Source organism: Spea bombifrons, chromosome 5 (assembly GCF_027358695.1).
Source record: "Spea bombifrons isolate aSpeBom1 chromosome 5, aSpeBom1.2.pri, whole genome shotgun sequence".
Lineage (NCBI taxonomy): Eukaryota > Metazoa > Chordata > Amphibia > Anura > Pelobatidae > Spea > Spea bombifrons.
In genome coordinates this window covers 8290111-8314088 of record NC_071091.1, presented here as the reverse complement: position 1 = coordinate 8314088, position 23978 = coordinate 8290111, and the positions used below count along the sequence as shown (strand labels likewise).

At 45.7% G+C, this 23978-nt stretch overlaps 1 protein-coding gene across 4 annotated transcripts in view; it reads left to right on the top strand.

Annotated features, from left to right (window-relative positions):
• The first annotated feature begins 1170 nt into the window (after positions 1-1170).
• The window catches only part of DIP2C (disco interacting protein 2 homolog C), a 159198-nt gene continuing 136390 nt past the window's right edge, over positions 1171-23978 (top strand). For all 4 annotated transcript variants that reach the window (XM_053467787.1, XM_053467786.1, XM_053467785.1 and 1 more), the window contains exon 1: positions 1171-1660. In XM_053467787.1, coding sequence (XP_053323762.1) covers positions 1576-1660 — 85 coding nt within the window. In that variant the 5' untranslated portion in view covers positions 1171-1575. The remainder of the gene's footprint in view (positions 1661-23978) is intronic.

Genomic DNA, 23978 nt, shown 5'->3' with positions numbered 1-23978 from the left:
TATAAAGTATGGCATATAAAGATGATGGAGTCTTTAGTTGAAGACCCTGGATTTCAGGTGGTCTAAGCAAATATTCGCCATTTTTAATGACAGGCACTCTTTAAATTTACCCCAAACCACTCCTGCTGGAGAATCCCGGGGAAGAAAACACGTTTCACAATAATTCTTTGTGTCAATGTCATTACTAATAAAACATGCTATTTATAGAACGGAATACATTCCCTATGATCTCATTGTGAGTTGTGTTCTATAAATAAAGTTGTGTTTTTGTGACATTTATTGCGTAGGAGATTTTAGTGTTACTTTGTGCCCATAAAATGTATAAAATAAACTTCTACATAAATCTGTTATTTCCTTGTATGTATTAAGGTATAACCGAATGCAATGCTGGGGTCGAATACTGTATTGGGTGCAATCGCCATAGCGACGATGGAATGTTTCCGCCGACAGATCTAAATTTAGCGCTACTGCTGAGATATGATAGATCTGACCTTCGCCACGCGCCTTTAACCCTGTGGGGTGATGCTTGATACATTCGGGATTCAGATTCTGTTTGTACCTCCTGGTGTTTCGATTGGTCAGAGAGGGACATCTTTGGTTTAGGGGGTGTGGTTAGGGGTGGGGCTTGACTAAGACTTTATATGGGACTTTTTGACATCTTCATAGTCTTTTATGCAAACAAATAATGGACTTTATTTCATTTATAAACATTCCCTGCTGTTTTTATAGACATTATTGGGGCTTTTAGGGCTGTAGAACCCTGTGATACCCAGCAAACATTCTGAGGTCATAGGAAAGAGGGACATCAGGGGAGAAAGAGGGGCATCAGGGAAGGAAAGAGGGGCATTGGGGAGGAAAGAAGGGCTGAAAGAGGGACTGTGGCTCCTAGAGAGGGACTGTTGGCGTGAGGCTGGGGACAGAATGGCAGGAGATGAAATGTGACATTTGCACTTGTTCACACTAGTGATGTCAAATCTGGGTCACGTGACGAGGAATCCACGTGGGAGCAGCACCAATGGAGAGCTGCACATATGGTGAGATTGGGGAATGATGCAGCAGCGGAGCATGCAGTGACCCGGCCGGGGAGGGGGTGAGGGGCACATGCACAATGCAGCTGCCTGCATCACTCAGCTGAGCGCTGCACGCGAGGCTCCGGGAGTGTGAGTGGGTGCCGAGCGCGGCGCTGCGGCTTTAAGGTGTCTCGGAGTGTGACTGGAAGCCCCTCCCTCCTTCCCACTGGAAAGAACAGCTCCCAGAGAATGATCTGCAAACCTGCCAGGGTGGGCTGCCCGACTGCTTTGTGTGCTCCATGCAAATAGAGCTGGCCTGATGCGCCGCAGCCCGCTGCCCCCCAACTGAGCACCGCATCTACACCGAGGGGAGGCAGGCAGAGGACACAGGGGCAAAAGGCAGCAGCAGAAAGCGCCTCTCCGCCAGCGATCACCCGGCATAGGGAGGAGGAGGAGAGCAAATCAGTGCATTTCCTCCGCTAACCTGAGCCCTCCATGCCTGGCTGAGGAGAGGCTGACAAAGACAGATCAGGGGTGCGAGATTTACCCCCACACCCTGCGGAGAATGGCGGATCGCAGTCTGGATAGTGTGCCCCTGCCCCTGGAGGTGAGAGCCAGGCTGGCCGAGCTGGAGCTGGAGCTGTCTGAGGGTAAGTGGCAGTGTGCGCTGGGGCATCGCGATCGCCCATGACACGGGGGGTGGCAGGGGTATTGGTGTGTGTGGGGGGGTGTTGTCAGGGGTATTGGGGTATAGATTTGGGCAGAGCAGAGAGGCAGGCGGAGGGGGGCTGCCATCCACACAGACTGCGGCTTTTTGTGGCTTCCCTCCCCCGGTAATGTCACTGCAGTGGGTGCTCTGCCTGTCCCCCTGTGGCCCCTCTCCTTGTGTATCATCCTCTGTGGCCCTTTCCTTGTATATCATCTGTACCCCCCCCGCTTGCATATTCTGTTCCTGGAAAGGAGTTAACCTGTTAGGTGCCACAAGGTACCAGTTGATACCCTGCCTCTTGTATTGATGTAGAGGGAGTGGTTAACCCATTGGCTGCCATTGGGGTAACAGCAGGCACATCACTTACACCTTTTACGTAAGGTAGATGGAATGAGGTTAACCCTTTGAACTACCCTGATGTCATATTGCGTGTGTTTCACGAGAGGGCGTGAATCCCCAATGCCAGTAACCCCTTCTGCCCTGCGGGAAATGCAATCTGGATTATGGTGGTGGGTTTGGAGATGGTTAAATAATATATATATGTGTGTGTGTATATATATATATATATATATATATATATATATATATATCCTATTGAGTACCAAGCTGCTCCTAAATCTACTGCACCGACCCCCTTGTGGCATTGGAATTCAGTAAATGGCTGCCCCCCCCTGGGCACCGTCACAGCACCGGTTACGTGTTTGCAGTGCGCTGATATCACGGTTTCTCTCGCATTCTTGGTGTTTTTACGTTTCCGCAGATGGCTTGCATGTGGTGGCGGGTTGCAGCCGTACATTTCTGATTTACATTAAACATATCATCCTTCTGGGTGTAGGACTGTGAGGAGGAATAAGCCTCAAAATCTGATTTCTGTCATTTCCACGGGGCGGAATCGCAGCACCTCTGCTTTTACACCCGCTGGGGAAATTTCCCCATTGCCACCCCCCAAACACCCTTAGGGGTGCCGAAGGGCCCCAATCTGTCATCTAGAGCTGAAACAACGAATCGATAAAATCGATAATAATCGATAACGGAAATCATCGATAACGATTTCCGTTATCGATTAATCGAGTGATCAATTCGTTGTTGGAGCACTCGGCTCCTTTTACTTACCTCCGCGAGCGTTCCCCGCTTCTGCTACATGCTCTGCCGTCTCCGCCTTCTAGCTACGTGACGGATGTGACGCGTTCCGGAGGTAAGTATTCTGCACAGATCGCACAGAGCGAATCGCTCTGTGCGAATGGAGCCACTCGCACAGAGCGATTCGCACAGAGCGGTTCGCTCTGGGCGAGTGGCTCCATTCGCACAGAGCGATTCGCTCTGTGCGAGTGGCTCCATTCGCACAGAGCGGTTCGCTCTGTGCGAGTGGCTCCATTCGCACAGAGCGGTTCGCTCTGTGCGAGTGGCTCCATTCGCACAGAGCGGTTCGCTCTGTGCGAGTGGCTCCATTCGCACAGAGCGGTTCGCTCTGTGCGAGTGGCTCCATTCGCACAGAGCGGTTCGCTCTGTGCGAGTGGCTCCATTCGCACAGAGCGGTTCGCTCTGTGCGAGTGGCTCCATTCGCACAGAGCGGTTCGCTCTGTGCGAGTGGCTCCATTCGCACAGAGCGGTTCGTGAGTGTGGGTGCAGGGCAGAGTGGGGGTGGGGGTGCAGGGCAGAGTGGGGGTGGGGGTGCAGGGCAGAGTGGGGGTGGGGGGTGCAGGGCAGGAGACTGGGTGCAGGGCAGAGTGGGGGTGGGGATGCAGGGTGTGAGTGTGGGTGCAGAGCAGAGTGGGAGACTGGGTGCAGGGCAGAGTGGGGGTGGGGATGCAGGGCAGGGTGTGAGTGTGGGTGCAGGGCAGAGTGGGTGCAGGGCAGAGTGTGAGTGTGGGGGCAGGGCAGAATGTGGGGGCAGGGCTGGGTGCAGGGCAGAGTTAGAGACTGGGTGCAGGGGCACAGTGCAAAGTGCTGGGTGCAAAGTGCCAGTGCTGGGTGCAAAGTGCCAGGGCTGGGTGCAAAGTGCAAAGTGCTGGTGCAAAGTGCTGAATGCTGGGTGCAAAGTGCTGGATGCAAAGTGCCAGGGCTGGGGCAAAGTGCTGGGTGCAAAGTGCTGGGTGCAAAGTGCCAGGGCTGGGTGCAAAGTGCTGGGTGCAAAGTGCTGGGTGCAAAGTGCAAAGTGCTGGGGCAAAGTTTCTTGAACAGTAATAGTCCACCTCTTTTCAGAATGTTTGGGGTTATTTTGTTTCATAAATATTGTGTTTGGGTTCTTGTACTTTGAAAATATTGTTTTTTATTACATCATAACAAAATAAGAATGTTAATGTAAATTTTAAGTTGTTTTTTAACATCCAGTTCATTAAATTCTTTTAAATAAACGAAAAATTTGCATATTGTTTTTTTTATCCGATTAATCGATTAATCGAAAAAATAATCGGCCGATTAATCGATTATTAAAATAATCGTTAGTTGCAGCCCTACTGTCATCTATGTATTAAGTAAGGGAGGCCTTATAGATTCACAGATATGAAATTCAGACTATTCTGGCAGGAAAATGGTTAACCCAGTGCACTCCGACCTTCCAGAATAATTTTCCTGCCCGTCAGCGATTTGGGTTCGGTGCCACCGTTGGCGAAATCTATTAAATGCTGGTTTAATGTGACGCTACGTCCTGGCAGTCCTTAAGGGGTTAATCAGGTTAGGGGCTCTTGCCATGTATTGTCTTCTCGCCCCGCGGCCCTCTGTTCTCTCCTTGCGTTATGCGCCCCTGTCTTTATATCTACCGTTAGGTTTTTGAGTTTCTCTGGCGGACTGTCTGGCTGAGGATGATGGGAATCGTAGTCCCTCAACAGTTGGCTGCATCTTTTTTGATGGTGTTATGTTTGTAATGAATGTAAGGGGGGGGGGTTATGTTGTCACCGCGTTAGCGTCACGTTTAGTTTTTACGCTCCCAAATCCATCTCCTGTAAAGCAAAAGGGCTTTTGGCGTCAAAACTAATGTTAGCGTCACCATGGCAACCTGTGTTGCAGCATCCGCATATGTGGGGGGGGGGTAGTAGCCATCTTTTAAAGTAATTCCACCTTATTCCCCTTAGAATTATTCGTATGTAATTCTGCGTAGCGCGGCCGTTACGTGGTTTCTGTTAATTTTACTGTAATATAATATTAGTGTTTTTTGTGATTTGCCGTCGCCGTTCTGTGGCTTTTGCCCTGGAGATGCGTGAAAAGGTCAAGTTGCCGTTTTGAGCTCCTCCGTGATCGTGCCGTTGGAATGTGGATGGGGATCGGGCCCTTTCAGCTCTCTCGGCGCTCGAGATTTCCGATCGCATCCCCCTAGTTTGGGAAACAAAAGAACGGAGGCGGCTCTCCATGTTCTGATCGGATTATCCCGGTAAATGCTGATGTCTTCATCGGCAGCGTGTTCTGGGGAGTTCCTGCTCCCATCACTCTCAGCCAGCCGCGGCTCGTTGGGCAGAATGAAATGATATGGCTGGGTTTTGGTGGCGGCGCGCCCGGCTTGTTTGGGGATTATGGTGGAAATGGATGAATTTGGCAGTCGTTACAGTAAGTGATGGAAAATCAGCTTTGTTTTTTTTTTCTTTAACTCCGTGACAGGCGGAGGTTTGATATTACGAGCCTCGTAAGCCAACCTCGAGGAGCCCCGGCCACTGGAAGTCCAGCTGCCCCCCTGATGACGTAGGAGCGCCCGACGGCTGGATACGCGTGGCGGCACTCTATGTTTTTATGCTGGAGTGAAAGAATGAATGAGCATGCGGCGGCGATGGCCGGTTGCCCACCGGTGTGCCCAGTGGCCAGTCTGAACCTGCCGCTCGTAGCCTCTGTAGAGTTTATTGTCGCTGCTGCTAATCGAGATTTATAACAGCCACATAAATATGTTAACTCGGCCGGCGGGTGAATTCAGCTCTCCTTTAATCAGTAATTTCATTCATTCGCATCCTTCGTTCCGAGTTCACTGCCATTGCTGTTTGGGACAATCTCTGTTACATAAGCCTTAACCTAAAGCATCTGTTAAGTTTGCTGCAGAGTGATAGGAGTTGTTCCGGAGCTTTAGCGAGACATACGTGTCCTGTCGGCCATTAATGAGGTCTTATTTACATTAACGCGCTTCTATCCACTATTCCATTAGCCGGAAGGACTCGGTATCCTTATTCAGATGTATTCCTTACGTACTCGTCTAACGAGAGCCATATTAGGAGGCTGGGTTTAAAAGCAGTGTATACACTACAATTCCCATCATCCCCGCACACAGGTAACAGGCTCCCCCCCAGTGCCAGAGCGAAAGTGTTTATTAAACCTCCGCTGGTGTCTGTCAGCCGGAAAGCGCGTACCTTTCGTTATATCACATGACGTTTATTTATATAGCGCCAGCAGATTCCGTAGCGCTGTTACCATAGGATACAGTTACACACACGTTAAATATACACCGGTACAGAAGGAGCGGAGGGCCCCGCTCTCGCGAGGTGACGCGTCCGGTGGGCTGGCGTCTCTCTCTGGGATCGGGAGACGGTTGCAAGCTTAAGAGGGGCTTATAGACTCGTCAGCTGTCACTTCTGTGAGCAGCCGGCGTGTTTTGGGCTTTTACTGTTGTTGCGGGGTCTGATCGCACGCCGAGTGACAGTCTGATGCTGGCGATCTGGGCTGTTCAGACGTTTGACCCCCTTTTGGCCATAAATACCCCCCACGTCATCGCCGATCTGTTTGCCCTGAGAGCAAAATAGGCTTTAGATTCGGTTTTGATCCTTTTTTTCTCTCTCTCTTCATTCTCTCTCTTTCTTTTTTTTGTTTTCCTCCCGTGCTTTTTTGTAACGGTTTTCAGACGGCTGCCTGCCAAGCGCACAAACGCAAACGCAAGCGCAAGCGATGCCCGTCCAATCGGCTGCCGGGAGGAGCCTGAGATGTTGACATTGTATCCCTTATTTAACACTATGGGAGGGGCGGGGTTTCTGGGACGGAGAAAGGGGCGGAGATTTATGTTCACATTAACCCTTTGATATGCAGCGTGTGTCTTTCCCGTGTATTGATTTTTGGCAGGGTTCGCCGTGATAAATTATTCAGGTTGTCAATGTCGTGATTGAACCGGCGAAGTGTTGCGCGTGTTGCCGACGTGGAAAGGGTTAATGGCAGCCATGTTTTTTTTGTTTTTTTAAACGTGTATAATTTTATAAGAAGAGAACGAGGAGACGTGATAGAAACACTTAAATAGGTAAAAGCATTTAACGGAACACAGGAGGGAATGTTAGAACAAGAGGCGGTGACCGGAAACCAGAGGGTCAGAGGCTTGGATGGAATGTACGGAGAGGGTGGTAGATACATGGAACAGCCTCCCAGCAGAAGTTGTACAGGGGAAGGCATGGGATCCTTAATCTAAGACGAGACCAACGATTGGTTAAGGTCTGTTATCTCATACGCGTAGGGTGTAGCCGGGGAGTCGCTCGGCACGTGCGGGGGTCACATCAGGAGCGACGCGTTCCGATGACTATTTTGGGAGTGGGGGGGCTTCCTTGGTGGCCATGTTGTTATCTCGTGCCGTCGAGGTGTTGTTTTTTTTAACACAATTACACACTGACCGCTTCAGATTCTAAACCCGTAAAAGGTGCCAAAGTCACACCTTGGTGGCCAAAAACCCACAAGGATGTTTACCGAGTTCCACAGACGGAGTCAGTGGCCAGAACAGAAGCATCTGGTAGCCGGTTCTCGGAATGCCTTTGATTATTCCGGATAATCTCCATGCTGTGAATCTGGCAGGAAAAATGTCAAATATATAACATCTGAAAAAAGTCAAATATTAGATAAAAACAAAGAATTTGACGGCAGATAAAACCTGTTCGGAGATTTGGACCTTAATCAGTCGTTGGTCTCGTCTTAGATTCAGGAGCCATATGCCCTTCCCATGCATGTTTAAATTCCTCACTGTATTATCTTCTACCACCTCTGCTGGGGGGCAGAACATTGCTTGCATACAACAGAGATGTTAAAGAAAAGAAAACCCATTTAAATTCCAAAACTCCTGCGGCGTTGCCCGAGGTGCCTACTAAGAGTATCTTCTTCCGATATCTGTGTTCATACCTGCCGGTTGTCTGCAGAAAGTGCTTGCGTCATGCAGCTGCCGGGGCATCTCCTTGCCGACCGTTGGCCGGGTACCCGCTCTCGGGAGGCGTTTGGACGGATGTGTTAGGAAGAGTCTCTAAACGCAACGATGTTCTGCTGTGTGACGTTTTGGACCCAAATTTCTAAATATCAATATATTTTTAAATTGTGACATCATTAACGTGTGATGTAATAAACTACCTGCGTCTTCTCTTCCGCACACACATAGAATACGACCATTGGGCTCGTCTAAACTGCCCGTTATTGTCTTAATCGCCCCTTATCTTATCTAAGATTCACAATAACATTATACCTACCCCGTGCATGTGTAAATACCCTCGCTGTATTAGCCTCTACCACCTCTGATGGAAGGCTGTTCCATGTATCTACAATCTTTGGTGTGCTGTACTGTCTCATATATCCCCGGCTTCTTGGCATTCACCCTGCTGTTGCCCCCCCTCAGGCAGTCAGAAGTACCTTGGCGCACGCACTCACGCTCGCACTTGCCACATTGACCCCTTTGCGTTCTCCCTTGTGGCTCTTCCACCATGTCGTTGGCACCCGGTAAAGCGGCCCAGGGGCCGGTGTTTAAGTGGGCATAAAAAACACTGATTCAAGATTTTAGTTAAAAATAAAAATAGGGATTCCTGTTTCTTTGACACAGAAGGCTCTTGTTCAGCGTTGCATTATTTGGTTCTTCCCCTTTAAATCTACGCGTGTTGCGTGATGTTTCTGTCTTCGCTCAGTTGTCTGTCCGTCTGTCCTCTGCCGTCTGTCCTCTGCCGTCTCTGCGTTCCGTGTTCCCGCCGTATGGAATGTTTGCAGGATAATCTGCTTTTTACCAAAATATGTAACCACCTAAAAATAATTGAAAACAGAGCGTTAACCCTCTCACTGCATATCCGATGCACATGTGTCAACCGAATACAATCTCTTTACACGGCCCCGCCTAAGTATCCTCTGGCTGAGAGTTACGAGAGTTGGTAACAGAAACTACAATAGATTTCTCTCTATACATTTGACAGCCTTCATAGCAACAAAAAAAAAAAAGGAATGTTAACGGAAACTTTGAAATTGTAATTTTTTCCAGTGGAGTTTTTTTTTTTTTGTCCAATGCGGTTGAAATTTGAAAAAAAATCTTTTTCTGGGTGTTTCCTGAAATTTCCTGCGATTTTATTATTTTTTTTTTTTTTCCACTTGCTGCGTAGCCGATCAGCTGAGTGTGGCTTTCGGCTGATGCAATGAGCGTGCCGCTCCGGGGAGACGTCTGCGCCGCTCTCAAGTCTTCTGGAATTAGAACCTCTGTGTGGTTTTGGAGGAGGGGGGGGGGGAGCGGAAAGCGAGGGGCTTCTTAGTGAAATCATTTGTTTTCTAGAACCCTTGGAAGCGGAAAAGCCATTATTTGCAGAGCGTGCTAAGGTCCTCCTGTGCGCCGTCACCCAAAAGGCTTCTCGGGAGACATCCCACCGGTTGCGTGGTTAATGCTCCAAATTTAGAACTTTTGCCCCAAAATGTCTCCGTTAAACTGGCTTTGCTTATATATCCTCTAGATTGTAAGCTTACGAGCGGAGCCTTTTGTATTGCTCCGTCTTCTAGACGCCGTGAGATCCCCCGATTGCTTTTTTTTTAGAAGACACTTTGCAGATGATCTGCAGATGTTTTCCGAGGCGGCCCCCCCGGCCTTTTCTTTTTTTTTTAACAAAACCTCAGAACCGTGTGGAATTTCTGGGTCGTTTACGAGGAACCGGCAGGAGGGCCGTGTTTTAAGTAAACGGATTAAGTGTAGGAAGTTAGCCGTGTATGAAGACACGTTAAAGTCAACTCCACGCTCTACGTTACACCAAAAGCTGCTCTGATCCCAACAAAGCCCCCGGAATCCTGGTTTAAATTCTCAAACAAGATTACTTTATTTCATTTATTTACTTTTTATTTTAATTTTGCTGAGGATTTTCCAGAAGATTTCCGAGTCTTGTTTTAGGGGTATATAGGACGATTTGGTGAAGACTGAAGACGCAGATTTAGGTCGCTCTTGTTGTGGAAGGCCAAGCTGGCGCGTTCAATAATGATCATCGTATGTTAATGAACCCCTGGTTGAACGATGTCTCTGCGAATTATCTGGCCACCGACGGCCATTTGTGAAGAAGGCTTCCTACTGGATTCCTCTTTCGCTTCGATGCGGATGTATTTTATATCTCCTGATGGTTTTGAAGTATGGGGTTCTCAAATCGCTATGTGAAGTAGTTTTGGTGTCCTTTTTTACAGTCGCCCCGTATAGCACATAGAAGAATGAGATGTCTTGAGCGTTGTCCCACCAGCTGAATGTTGCGTCTCGTAGGGTCGGTCAGCTACTATAATAAGTTGGAACCAAACTCTGTAGCGTCTTCTCTGCAGTGAATAAACCTCGTGGTTACTTTGTTTCATGGTCATGAGTGCAGGTTGCCGAGACACACGTGGAATATGAGTGCCCTTGAGCATAGAAAACATCTTCAAAACCTAGAAGTCTATTTTTCCGATCGGTGGCCTCCAAGCCACCAATAAGCATGAGATGATTGTGCCCTTAGGCTTGGTGTTACCTTATGCCCCTGCATCTGGTGGCATCACACCATCTCTTAGTTTTCCATGCCTCCCCCCCATATTTTTCACATTCCGCTTGTTGCATCACCAGAACGTCCGCGAAATACGAGTGCAACTGGCAGCTGTGCGCCATGTGTAATCTTGGCATCGTCCTCTTTCCAGTGGAAGCGTAACTCATTCCTTTCCCTCTCTCTAGACTTCTTGCTTCCATTGCGTTCTCCTTGTTGTAAATGAGGAATCGCTCCACAGAGGCCAATAACTTGTGTCATCCGGGTGGGAGGACGGAACAATGAACCCTCTTGTGATTGCGTTGTGTGGGCCAACGTCTGACTTCCAGGTCCTCGGGTTAGTACTGAGTGCTGACCATTCACGCCGGTGTTTTTGTTTCTTCTAATTGTTGAGTCATACGCTTTTGTTTTGTGTAGGGTCAACAAAATACAACGATGAAGTCAAAATAGGAGACGCATCAGGGCAACCCATCGATGGGTGAAAGTTGCATTAAAAAAGAGCGCATGAATGTTTTGCCGTGTAGAATGCAGGGTTTTTTTAGAAGGGGGGGGGCTGTAAGTCATTATCAAAGTATTTCTGTGGAATACATCTTTTTTTGGTGACTGTCCATATCTCTTCCAACTTTTTTGGAGGATATATCGGACCACACGTCTGTGATGCTCTTCAGGTTTCAAACATAATATGGGCAACCATATTTATCCCACATTATATACCGGGTGACGAAAGCTTGGAGGCGTCTTAGAAGCCAGAATAGGCGAAATGTGACCCTCGAGCTGTTCTGTGAACTCCATCAACCTCATCCAGACCAGTTCTGCTAACGCCCCGCGGATCTTATATATAGTATGCAGCGCCATATTCGGGGGGGGGGGGAGATATCTGCTTTGCCATAAGGGTCATGGTTTCAGCCGCTGGAATGCTAAACGATCTATATGGTTTCCACTAAAGTCATTTTTGTACCGGCGTTAGATCGGCGATCGGCCGTCTGTTTTGCTTTTCCAGAAGATTCAGGGAAATGCTTCTGAAGTTCTCCGGATCTTAGGTTTGTTCAGACCACACAGATCCTGCGAATTGCCCCCTGTGTGCACATTTTCTGTTCATTGTGTTTGGTCTGAAACGTGTCGTTATCACGTGTTAGGTGCTGCAAACAAACAAAGGCGTCCTTTTTGTTGATTTGACAGATTCTGCCTTCCCTATACGTTTTAATGCGTGTAAATGGTGGCCGCGTGGTATATTCACCGGTGTCCAGCTCCGACTTGGCTAGGGTTTGGAGGGGTCTAATCAGACCCCACCGTGTGCATGCGCAGAAAGCGCTCCCATTGATTTCAATGGAGGCCCTTTCCTGCTACTGATTGGCTACAGGTTAAAGAAAGTGTAGTGCAGTACTCACGAAGTACTGCCCGAGGCGCTGGGAAGTCCCTTTAACCGATGCTTTGCCCAAAACCCTTTGTCCAGTCATGGGCCGCTATTTATAAGACAATGATATTATTATTAGTTATTATACTATATTCGGAACGCCGCGATAACAAAGTCCATGCGCTGAGCACGCTGAAACCCCATGCTGATATCAAAGGAATCTGGAAAAATTGAATCTAACAAAAAATTGCATTAACAAGCGAGTAGAAGAGATTACTGATGATACAAGGAACGTGATTGCGTAAAACATCACATAATGTAACCTAAACCCTGGTGTTGGTGTTGAGGTTAGTGTGTGTGTGTGTGTTGGTGTTAGTTTGTTGGTGTGTGGTTGTGTGTGTTGGTGTTAGGGTGTATGTGTTGGTGTGTGGTTGTGTGTGTTGGTGTTAGGGTGTGTGTGTTACTATACATGCATATAGAATGTGATATAAATAAAGACATGCACACAGTATCCTTCTTTTGCTGTCGTCAGAGTTGACGTTAGTGAATTGAGTTGAATTATGTGTTTTCAGGGTTTTTAAATGACTTTTTTTTCTTGTGCGGTTGTTAATAGCGTTTTTTTCTGTAACTAAACGTATTTCCTTTTATAAACATCGTCTCTGATTGTATTAATAAAGAAGACTTTTTGGATGGATTTGCGTTCTGTTTGACCGACAATCTGCCGCGGCGTTTGCTGTGATACTGGTGGGCATTGGGGGAGAATGGGAGATCGCCTGTTCCCTTGAGGGGGATACTTCAATGCCCCTCCATTAAATAATGCATATTTAAGTAATTTGCAGTAATATTCATTATTTAGCTTTTAATGTAAAAATAGATTAGGTATGACTCTGGCATTCAGACATTTGGTGTATGTGCTTGGCTGAGGAGCCAATGGGGCGAAGCTACCATCTGTGGGATTATGACTGAACGCCTCTAAGTCAGAATCCCCCCTAAACGTGACGATCCGGGGCAAATATCAGGAACCCCGGGTGAAGAGGCAGACTCGGGATTAGGCACAAGGCAGACACAGCCCAGTGACAGGCTGGCCCCTGCATCTAGTTACTGCTCCGTTTCATTCTCTCCATTTCATTCTCTCCGTTTCATTCCTCTCCCGAGCCTCTGTGCGTTTGTTGAATGAGTTGGGTAATGAAGGAGTAAAGACTTTTTGGTGAAAGAAAGCGTTTGTTTGGGTTGGTTCGGCATCAGCTCATTTTCCTTCTGATACTTGAATGGAGGATCCCTAGTAACCCTTTGTGCGCCAGCATGTTCTGTGTGCTTTCGTCATTCTTTCGCACGTGCAGCTCTTGTTTGTCTATCTTATGGAAAGAGACTTTATTTTAAATGGGTTATTTTGTACATGGCTGGGAATTTTCTAAATGAGCCAGACCACAATGTTACATCAGATTTATACAGCTCTGCGATGAGAATGATGCCAAAGGCTCGCACTTTAGAAAGGAATTAAAGCCCCCTTAGGGGTTGGGAGGGCAGATAACGCAGTTGAATTGGACACACAAACTGTGTTGTATCTTCCTTTATCTCCCGGACCCTGCCTGATATTCCCTTTAAACATTTTAACACCTTCTGCTCAGGGTCACTAAACACCTTTCCCTCCGGTTATCTTTGCTCTGAGTGCGTGAGTCTGGGCATTCCTTCGGACCACCCGGGGTGCTTCCTTGTTGCGTTTCGGGTGCACCTGCCCCGCGTCAGACCGGTGCAGTGTTAACCCCCAAAATATCGGGGGGGGGGGTTATAATCTAGCTTTTATTATATAATACAGTATGTATGTAATTCCCATGTATGCGCACGCTGTATATTTTCACTTATAACGAGGAACAATTACTGTTGGGAACAGAAACATAACATTTTGGGCCTTGGTGTCGTCTTAGATTCAGGAGCCATCTGCCTATCCCGTGCATGTTTAAATTCCCTCACTGTACCACTTCTGCTGGGAGGTTGTTTTACTTATCTACTCTCTCTGTAAAGTAAAACTTCCTTTATATTCCATCTAAGCCTCTGACCTTTTGTGCGGCGTGGCGGGGCGCGGCGCTGTGGGGTGCGCCGATCCCCCCCGGCACGCTCCGTTTGTGAATACTGTAGCTGTGTGCGTTAAATTGTGACCTGTTGAGACGCTACATGATTATTATTAGCGCGCAGTCAGCCGCATCTCTCCGCGTTTGACAGCTGAGATAAGGAGCCGCGTGGAAGCTGACGGGGCGTCTAAATAACTCTAAAGATCTAGGCTATCTAGGCAAATATATTCACATGACAGCGAGGATCCACGGAACGCATATCCGTCCGCGCAGGTGGAAGCAAGCATAGCGTATAGAGTATAACTCCCATCACCTGCAGCCAGGTTGGAATAGCCTTTGGCCAATAAACTGATTCTAGGCGTTGTATTGCTTTAAAATATATCCCCACTGTCCTCTGATTTATTAGTATATATATATGTGTGTGTGTGTGTGTGTGTGTGTATAATATATATATATATATATATAGTGTGTGTGTGTGTGTGTGTGTATTTATTATACGTTTTTATGTAGTAATAGGAGTATGGACGGCTTCCTTTGCAATATAAAAAGTCAGTAATTCTACAACCGTTCTAGAAAAATGAATTTGCCCCTCAGATTCCCATTGAGTGACTGCAATATATTGGTAGGCCCCTGTGATTTTATTATTATTATTTATTATTATTTATTGTTTAAGATTACTATTGAATATTAGGATTATTGTGTTTATGATTTTAATTGTTTGATTGTTTATTATTATGGTTGCTATGAATATAAGGATTATTGTGTTTATGATTTAATGTTTATTATTATTATGTTTGTTTCCTTTAACCAAAACTGTATTACAAACGCTTGTGGTCTGGCACCGGCACGTACTGCATACATGATTTAGCGGTGTCTGTCGGATAATTGTGACGCGTCGTGTTGCTTAAGCCCCTAATTTTTTTTTTATTTTTTTTTTTACGTTTTTTTCTGTGAATATTTTTAAGGATAAGAAACTGTAATTTAATTGATTTTAAGTGCGTCTGTCCTCCTCTCCCATGATTTGCTCGCTGACTGCGGCCTGTGTTTTTTTTTGTATGTGCAGCCGTTTTTGGGATATATTTTTGATAGGACGTGTGTTGCTGCTGGTTGTAAATAATGGTTCCGGTGTCGTTCGCTGATATGTACGGGTAAATGCTTTGGAGAGCACTGATTGGCTGCCGGAAGACTTTGATCAGTACAAGAAAGATTGAGGGCAACTGCTTAACCCCTTCATGACCTGGGCGTTTTCATAATCAAAGGACCAGAGTTTTCTTTGTCACTTTTACCATGTATTTGTTAAACTATACCCACATTTGATGAACCCGCGCAAATGATGCATTTATTTTGATTGGGAGAAGTAAGGCCTTTTTTTTATCATATAAATAAAAAAATAATTAAAAAAACAGCTGAGATAAGCTGCCTATATTAAAATAGAAGATTTTTCTACCTACCTATATTAAAATAGAAGATTTTTCTACCTACCTATATTAAAATAGAAGATTTTTTTGCAATTATGCGTGGTGACATCTAGGCTTCCAATACATTTGTTGTTTTTTAAAAAAAATATTTCCAATTTTTTTTATTTTTTTTAAATTGGATAACCGTTGTTTCTCCCTCCTCCTCCTGAACTGATTACGCTGTCCTCAGCAAGCACCATAGCTCTTCATTGCTGATCGCAATACGCGTGATCAGCCAGCAGGGGGAGCAACTGCATATCCTCACAGGATCTAGAAACTGAGCCTCTCCTGTCCTTCTGTAACCTTCTGGCGGGTGTCAGCACTAATTGTACTTTTCAGCCTTCATGGGCAGCATCAGTGGGGTGCACTTTCACCCTTTGGGGGTATCTTGGGGTCTGCCACAAGTGTAAACGTGAGTCCAGATATGGCCTTTCTTGCTCACTTCTGCCTAGAGGGATACCGACCTTACCCTCTCGATGAAGGCCAAAACATATGCCTGGGGTTGTTGGTTTGATATACCTCGTCTTTGGTTCTGGACTGCTCTTGGGGGCCGATATGTTGATGGAGCGTATTCCTCTGTAATGGCACACGTGAGCTAACGCTTCGGGATACACAATGGTGCAGGATATTAAGCAGCTGTGCGTGTTTGGTTGAGTCGTTGTCAAACTTTTTGGTAGGAAACTCTGGTTACTCCCCATCAGCCAGAAACCCGAGCTCACCGGCCGCCGGAAACCAGGACGATACGTTAAGACGTTTTAAAATCGGATGAAAATGATGGGGTTTCTGTATACAAATTGATGGATTCTGATCATCTTGACCAATGAAAACTATTGGTTTCTATGGTGACAAGACTACTATTTCCCAAGTTAATCCCTTTTATTACACAGCCCTGTCATTCTAATTCCTGCATGCGGTCTAACTGGAAAAAGCATTTCTTCTTCTTTTAAAACCGTAATTTATTTAAAGATTTCGATCCAAAGACAGCAACGCGTGAAAAAACCCGAACCGGGTGTGTTTTTACTATTGATGTTTCGGTTGCGTGAATGGATATATGTGTTTAGACTAAAGACAGTTTATGGAATATATACTCCTCCCGGCCGTTTCTATCCTCGGCTGTCTCTTTTCCACGTTCATTAAACTCCGAGGGGCCCGGTTGCTGTGACTTATTGCCGCTCCGTTCTGCCATTCTTTGTCCTCTTCGTTGCTTGACCTGGGGCTATACGTGAAATAATAACGCCTTTGTTCGGCGCGTTCCTGTTTAAACACAATGCCTGCTAAGTCTGATATATAGACGGGGCATTCCAGGGGAGCCGTGGCTTCGTCAGGAATGTTATCTCTTCTACGGGGAATGCCGCGTGACCCGGCGCGGGGTCTGGAATCAGCCTGGCACGATGGCGCGGCTGTGGATAACCAAGGACGCGGTCGGACAGCGAAAGCGTGAACTGGCACGTGTTAGTTAATTCTGCATTTTATTTTTATATTACACTTTATATTATTTTATGATTTATTATCATTAAAAAATATTTAAAATATAAAAAAAATGGACAGTATTTGAAATTCCCTTTACGGCACTAAAATATCATAAGCTGTGCGTTATAAATGTATAATATAGAAGGTGTAGATGAAATACAGGCCCAAGACAACAAAGAACGTCTAGTGCTCAGGACGTGGGGGAAGGAATTCTGTGTTACACTTTCTTTTGATACAAGTGATCATCATACCTGGGAACTCTCTGCCTCCGGTTACCCGGAGTGGGATGCAGGGGGGAAGGTCCCGCTGATATCAATCGGTGGTCCTGCAGTTGACAGTGGACGGACTGGCCCAACGTTGCCAGTTTTGGATGGGACGTGCGGAGGGAGTGGGGCCGATCCCGCGATCCGGAGTAACCCAGGAGTCTCCGGGCAAAAACAAGGGGAAATCCCAGAAATGGTGATCCCAACAGCCATTTAAACCACATTAACTTCATGGGATGCTGCGGCGTCCAAAACTCAGACTAGAGTTTGTCACTCGCTTATAGAACAACGCGCCGCAGGGCAGCACCGCGTGAAACGTACGCCGGCGAGCTGGACCCCTCCGTCAAGGAAAAGGTTCGTCTTTAGCGCCGGGTAATTGTGTTTGAGAAATGAATTATGGTTGTGGCCTCTTCATGCATCATTTGTGATACAAGAACGACCTTTCATCCTTTAGGCCCCTGTGAACGATGAGCCGCAGGCTGAATACCAATAACCTGCAGAGCTGCAGCTTACCGCTCGCCGATGGGAGGCATCCGCTGCCGAACGGGTCAGATGACCTGCACCCAAAACCTGCACCCAAAACCTGCAGCCAATCCGCTCTTTTAAATATGTGGTTATTTTGGATTCTCACAAAAAAGAGAACTTTACGCTCTCGTGTTTTGCAGCGTTACTTGCAATGTTGTAACAGAATTGTTACGAAAACCTTGCGCTGTAGTTAATTCGGTGTTTTTCTTGCTGTCATATTATAACTTTTGTTGTGTGTCTATTTTGACAAAAGTTGCCCCATCGCTGATACTATTTGGGAACTTTTTGATCTTAAAAATGTGCAGGGTTAAGTCATAATAAAAACATGGAATGTGATGGCAGATCGGCCCCATTCGGCCCATCTAGTGCTAGAATGCCCATTTTTCCTTCTGTAAGGGAAGTCTGGTCTTCTCTCATGTTTAAGAGCCATTTGCCTACCCCATGCATGTTTCAGTTCCCTCTCTGTATTAACCCCTACCGCCTCTTCTGGTCTGCTGTTCCGCTTATCTACCTATTCTCACTGATAACTGTATAGTTTTTTTTCAGAGGTACTAGAAGTGGATCTTTCTAAAATGCTCATTCTGTTTGTTCAATCTTATAAATTTTAACTCCTTAATCCCGACTTGGTTGGTTTTATGAACTATCACGTAGATTGTAAGCTCCTATGAGCAGGGCCCTCCTCACTTGTTCTGTAAGTAAATTTTTTGTTGTTTATATACTACTTGTTATGTCCTGTCTACCCTTTGTACAGCGCTACGGAATGTGATGCCGCTATATACAAAATAAATATTAATAATAAATATTTGTGTTTGTTAGCTATGATTTGAGAATCGGACCATCTCCGGGTGGAATAACTTTGTATATTTTTTTTTACATTTTTTTGCCAACCAATTTTTTTGTTTTTCTTTGCGTTCCTGTTCTTCCCGACCCCTTGAACTTTGCTTTTTTGTTTTATCCCTAATTCTTTCCATACTAGCAATTCCCAAACTGATGAAAAGGAGATGGCAAATTAAGCGTAGGATTTGAAGAAGTAATTGAATAAATTCCACAGGGGGGAAGACAAATATGTACGTGATTTGGTATAGGATCTTAACTGTTTGATTGCCAGACAGAGCAGAAAACATCTAGGTAATAGGCTGTGGTGCCTGGTGGCACGGGTGTGTAGCAACAAACTCTATATAACTGTTTCTGAAGACCTCAGAGGTCTCTTCTTCAGATGGAATCTGAATTTCTACATTTGACCCTGTGAAGTTTATCACCTCTAAATTGTCTTTTGGTTAGTAAAAGTGGTGTTATCACCATAGCAACCAGTGGAGAGATCCAATCAACAGGATCATTCCTTTGGTTGCTATGGTGATAAGATCACCTATAAAACTCTGTGACAGTACTCTAAATACCCCCCTTCGATGTATCACTGATATAGCTGTAACCTTCTAGCATTAAAAGGGTTAAGAACTACACTGCGGCGCTTTGCTCACCGGCGGCATCCAAAGTGTTAATAGGCGCGTAATGTAATAAGTAGTCCAAATATGATTTTCTGAGCTGCGCTCTCTTTAGAGAGACGTGCCGTGTAAAAGCCGTTGGAGTAGGTCAGTAGACCCGCGAGGTTCCCCGGCAGCGAGCCGCGCCGGCGTGTGGCCCCTTTACACGCCGCGCTAACAGTCCATTATTACTCAGCTGCACGGTTTGGGGTCTCTTGGAGCGGCCATCTTTACGAATGCCCGTGTTTTGGCTGCATTAATGGGACTTAGGGAATCGTTCGCAAGCTCTTCTTCAAGGCGATGTTCAGTTTTGGGGGATAATGACGTGCTTTTGGTTTTTTTATTATTCTAGTTTGACGTGAGAGCGAGCAGACACATGGCGTGCTGGCGTGCCAGCTGCCGGGGACTCTGATTCCTAACATTCTTGGCTAGCAGCCTAAAGAATCCATATGCGACCTCTTGCTGAGTTATTATTATTAATAATAATATATTTATTATAATAATATCTCTATTACTATTCCTTTAACATCTTGTTTCTTTTCTTTCTTTCTTTTTATTTTTAAAGACTGGGGGGAGGGCAAACCATTGTTTTGAGGGCCGCGTCTGGTCCGTAGAATCCCAGGTGGACAAACAATTGGTTCTCTTGCTTCTCGTCTGTCGTTTTGTGGAACGAGTTGCCCGTCGTGTGGTTAATGGGAGGGAATAAGCGGTTATTGTTATGGATCTATACGGTGCGAGACGCGCTGTTTGTGGAGTCGTGAAATATCCAGGTGTCTCTATGGAAAGCCATCTCGAGAAGATTACCCGCTGGAATTATGACGCTCGGTAAAGTGTCTGCCTGCGCAAAAAAAAGAGAAGGGAAACAGACCGCTAGCACAAGAAAGACTGTCAGGGTTTGTTGAGTCTAAAGGGATTTGGGCTCTGTGAACTCGCGGGTCTACGGTGGGCAGCCAGAGGCACCCGATCTGTTCATTCTAAGGAAATTCTGCCAGTCTGGCAATTTTTGCCTAAGCTGGCACTTGGCTTATTGTTTTTCTTACTATATGTATGGGTAGGATATATCATTTTACTGCGTTATTATATATATATATATAACATATATGTATATTATAAATTAATATATCGCAAACACCATTGGCTTCCACTAGCAGCCGATTACAGACGGGTGAAGTTTCTTTTTTTCTCCGTCTTTTTTTTTTTCCCCACCCAAATTTCCCACATATTCCCTCCCACTTATGGGTAGCCACACCCTTTTTATGTGACTAGTAACACCCCCTTCTGGCCCTAATATAGAAGGGGGAGGGCAAGCTAAAAAAAAGGAGGGGGCTTCTTCTACAACGGGGTATTAGTGCCATCGTAAAAAGAAAAGCGAACTTGGGGCATTCACGAAATCTTCCATCTGCTTACCCGCTAGACCCAAAACACCTCTGACATAGAAAGTGCTCAAAAGGAGCAGAGAAAGGATCCAGTCAAGGTGTAAGCATTAACAGCCTTCTTCTTCTAAAAAGTGAATGTGGAACTGCAAGTAAGCTTCTCGTTATGGCGCAAAAACCTTAGAATCAGACTTAGGTCATTTAAACAATCCTTTAAGAACATTAAAGCCAAAACTGCAAAAATACTTAATCAATATTACACTCGCCCCCCCCCCCCGTGCGATGTAAAGGGGGGCTTCTCGGTTCCATCTGAACAATTCGACACGCGCTGCATTCCTCGGATTGGGCTCCTCGCCCTCCGATAGGACGCCCGAGACGGGAGTTTTGCTCACAGCTGTCCGGGGTCGGTATTACCAGATGGTGTTCCTGCAGCTTGAAACAAGACACTCGTCAGGGAAGGACTTCTGTGGAGTTGATTATAGAGCACTTGGTCTTCACGCCATTCGCAAACGTTTTGGGGTTCAGGCTGTAACACAATGTGTTTTTGTTTTTTGTTGATCGTCCCGAGTAGAACGATCGGCACGTTTCCCGATCGCATTAAACTGGCTGCTCGTGGCTCAGGCAGCCCCCCTGATCAATGAATGCGTCTAAAAAGTATGCATTTAACTTGCATTAAAAAAAAATAATACCTTGGAGAGACCCTCCCCCCCCCCCCGTGGTCGGACGTTTTGCGCCACTGATTGGTTGCTTAAAGTAGTCAATCGCTGGCCGGAAAGCGCACTCACTGGAATAAATGGGAGCGCTTTCTGCACATGTGCACCGGGGGTCACTGCATGCCATTAAAGCACACATGATAGCGGGAGAGTTCCTTTTAATCTGTATGACGTGTGAGAGTTACCGTCTCGATCATTCCGTGTGATCTGTGAAGTTTACATAATCCCACAGTATTAATGGAGGAAAATGGTGCATTTTGTAACCGAGGAGCCTCTGTTCCTCTCCTGTCCTCAGGCTGCTCTTGCAATAACGGTGATTATCGTAGGAAGAAATAACAGAACGAGCGTCTTTCAGCCGGACCTTTTCTGCTTTTTGTCAAACATGCTGGCCATACAATGAACACACACGAAGCGTGTCTTCTTACAAGCGGATTAAGCTGTATGGAAACGTTTCACTTTGTGCATAAATCTTTCTCTTCTGCGCTGCAACTCTCACTACCCTGCGGCAGCCACAATTGATAAAGATTGGAGTCCAGTAGCAGTGCCGCTATATCGCTGCTGAGATTCTGGTTACTAGTGAAACCAAACCTTGGTTCTGCCATTTGGATCCTCAATGCCAAAGCAGAATTATTATTAGTTTATATAGCGCCATCATATTCTGCAGCGCTGTACAATATTGTTAAATGATAATAAATTAGCAATACCGTGTGTGTATGTGTATATGTGTATATAAATAGATATATATACTTGAAATAGTCTTAAGGGATCAACTATAGTTCCTAAAATGAAGTTAGAATTGTTTACTTTATTTAAAAATGATTCTTTTTCTTTTAATCCCTTAAAATATTGTCCGTGTGGACGTGTGGGTGACAGAGTGTGGATGACCCCCGCTCACGTCTGCCACGTCCAGTCTCCAGCTCAGAGCTGTGTGCCTTTTGGATTGTGTTTTTATCAAGGGGCGGTGGAAAGCGCGTACGTATTTAAATGGCATTCCTTTCTTAAATTAGAATCTTTCTACACCCCCCTTCCCGTTCCTTAAAGAAACTTTTGTAGCCCTTAGAGAATTCTACCTGCTATTAGAGGGACACTATAGTCTCTTTTTAATTAATAATTTGATTTCAGTGGACTCTCTTCCGTTTTCCCCATGCTAAGGTATTTAAAAATAATAATAATTATTATTATTATTGGGGTGAAAAAATAAGAGTTCTGGCTCCTTTTCCTCCCCCCTTTAGCTTCCAAATTATTATAATATATTTTTGAAATCGATTTAATTGGGGGGCTCGGCTCATGCCGTGGAGGACGTAGACTGACAAAGTCTCATTTTCTAATGAAAATATATATATATATTAAATGAACTCATTCACCTATATACTGGAGTCCATGTGGATTTTACTTGAATTTGGGGCTGGAGTGTTATATTAACCCGTTGGGTCCCAGAGAGGTGTGCGATGCAGCAGGTTGCACAATAGTCTGGCATAGGAAAGGGAAAATCTTCTCCTCTCCATAAAAGCTGTCAGCCGGTTTGTGTAAATCCGGGTTGAACGTCTCTGGTGCTTTTTAGGTGTTTTTTTTCTTTAGACGTGACAGAATACATTGCGTTTCGCGGTATTCTATTGTTAAGTTGGGAAGTTTTAGAAGCTGCTTAGGGCAGTTTTTCCAAAGGTTGGTATTTGTGTTCCATAAGGAATCGCAGCAACGTGAACTTCAAATGCAGCGTTTGTAACGGGAGTTGAGGATAATATTTTCCCCGTTCCATAGCATCTCTGGCCTCTTATAGCCACAGCAGCATCGGAGTTGTAGTCAAACCTAACGACAATGGCATTTCCAGTGCTAAAACAAGGGCATTTCGTATATATTAATGTCTATGTATTTAAAATGTGATGTCGTCAAAGTCCCTGTTGATGTAATGGTCAGGTGTCCCAATACTTTTGTCCTTATAGTGTATATCTGCGTATGCAGGCCTTATTTCCACATCCCATTTCAGTCTGCCCGTGGGGTAGTGCCTTGTAGACTTCTTCAAAAGGACCAAATACATTTCAGACAAATTTTTCACTTTGTTTTTGGTCCATTTGTTTTCAGACAATGAATTCCATTTCTTGTGCTTTTGTTTTGGATGAAAATCTGAGGGCTTTTTACATTCAGGAATGTAATTTCTTACCGCTCACCCTCACTCTTTCACACTCTCCCTCATGCTCTCTTATTCATGTTCTCGCACACTCTTATTCACGCTCTCTCACGCTCTCATTCACGCTCTCTCGGAATGTCTTCCTACCTTCTCTGCTGTCCATTTTCCTGTCTCTGTCCCGCGCAGCTTCACTTCTTGCTCTTCTGTCTTCTTTCTTCGTCTGGGAAGTCTTTGTTCTTCCTCCACTTCTCCATGGACAACGCTTTATGACCTCCAGTGAGCGTCTGCAAAACGGCGATTGGAATAACGGCAAGAGGGTGTGCCTGGAGGCTCTGCGGTTTTGCCGGGGTAACCTCATGGTAAACTTCTGCAAAAGTTCACATCATAAGTCTGGCAAAAGGGCTGATCCTCTCCCTGTTCCTCCGGTTAGGAGAGAAGATTTGCCTGAAAGCTCCTCCATTTTGCGTTAGTTCCCCGGAGGTCATGTCCCGTTGTCCACGGAGAAGCCGAAATTGTTTCGTTGGGGGTCCCTCCTTGTTTACAGAGATTTGTACGAATTTGAATACACAAGTCTAGTGTCTTGGGTAACTATAACACAAGAACGCTAATTAGTGGTCCCAAAGTGCATTGAGAGGATTAAACCTTCGTGGATTTAGCCGGCTTTCATTTGGAAGCACAAGCCACAGGCAGCGCCTCTTGTTTTGACATTTTGTCGCTGAAGCCACCAAGTGTAACCCGTTTCAGAGCCTAATTAATGGAGAAT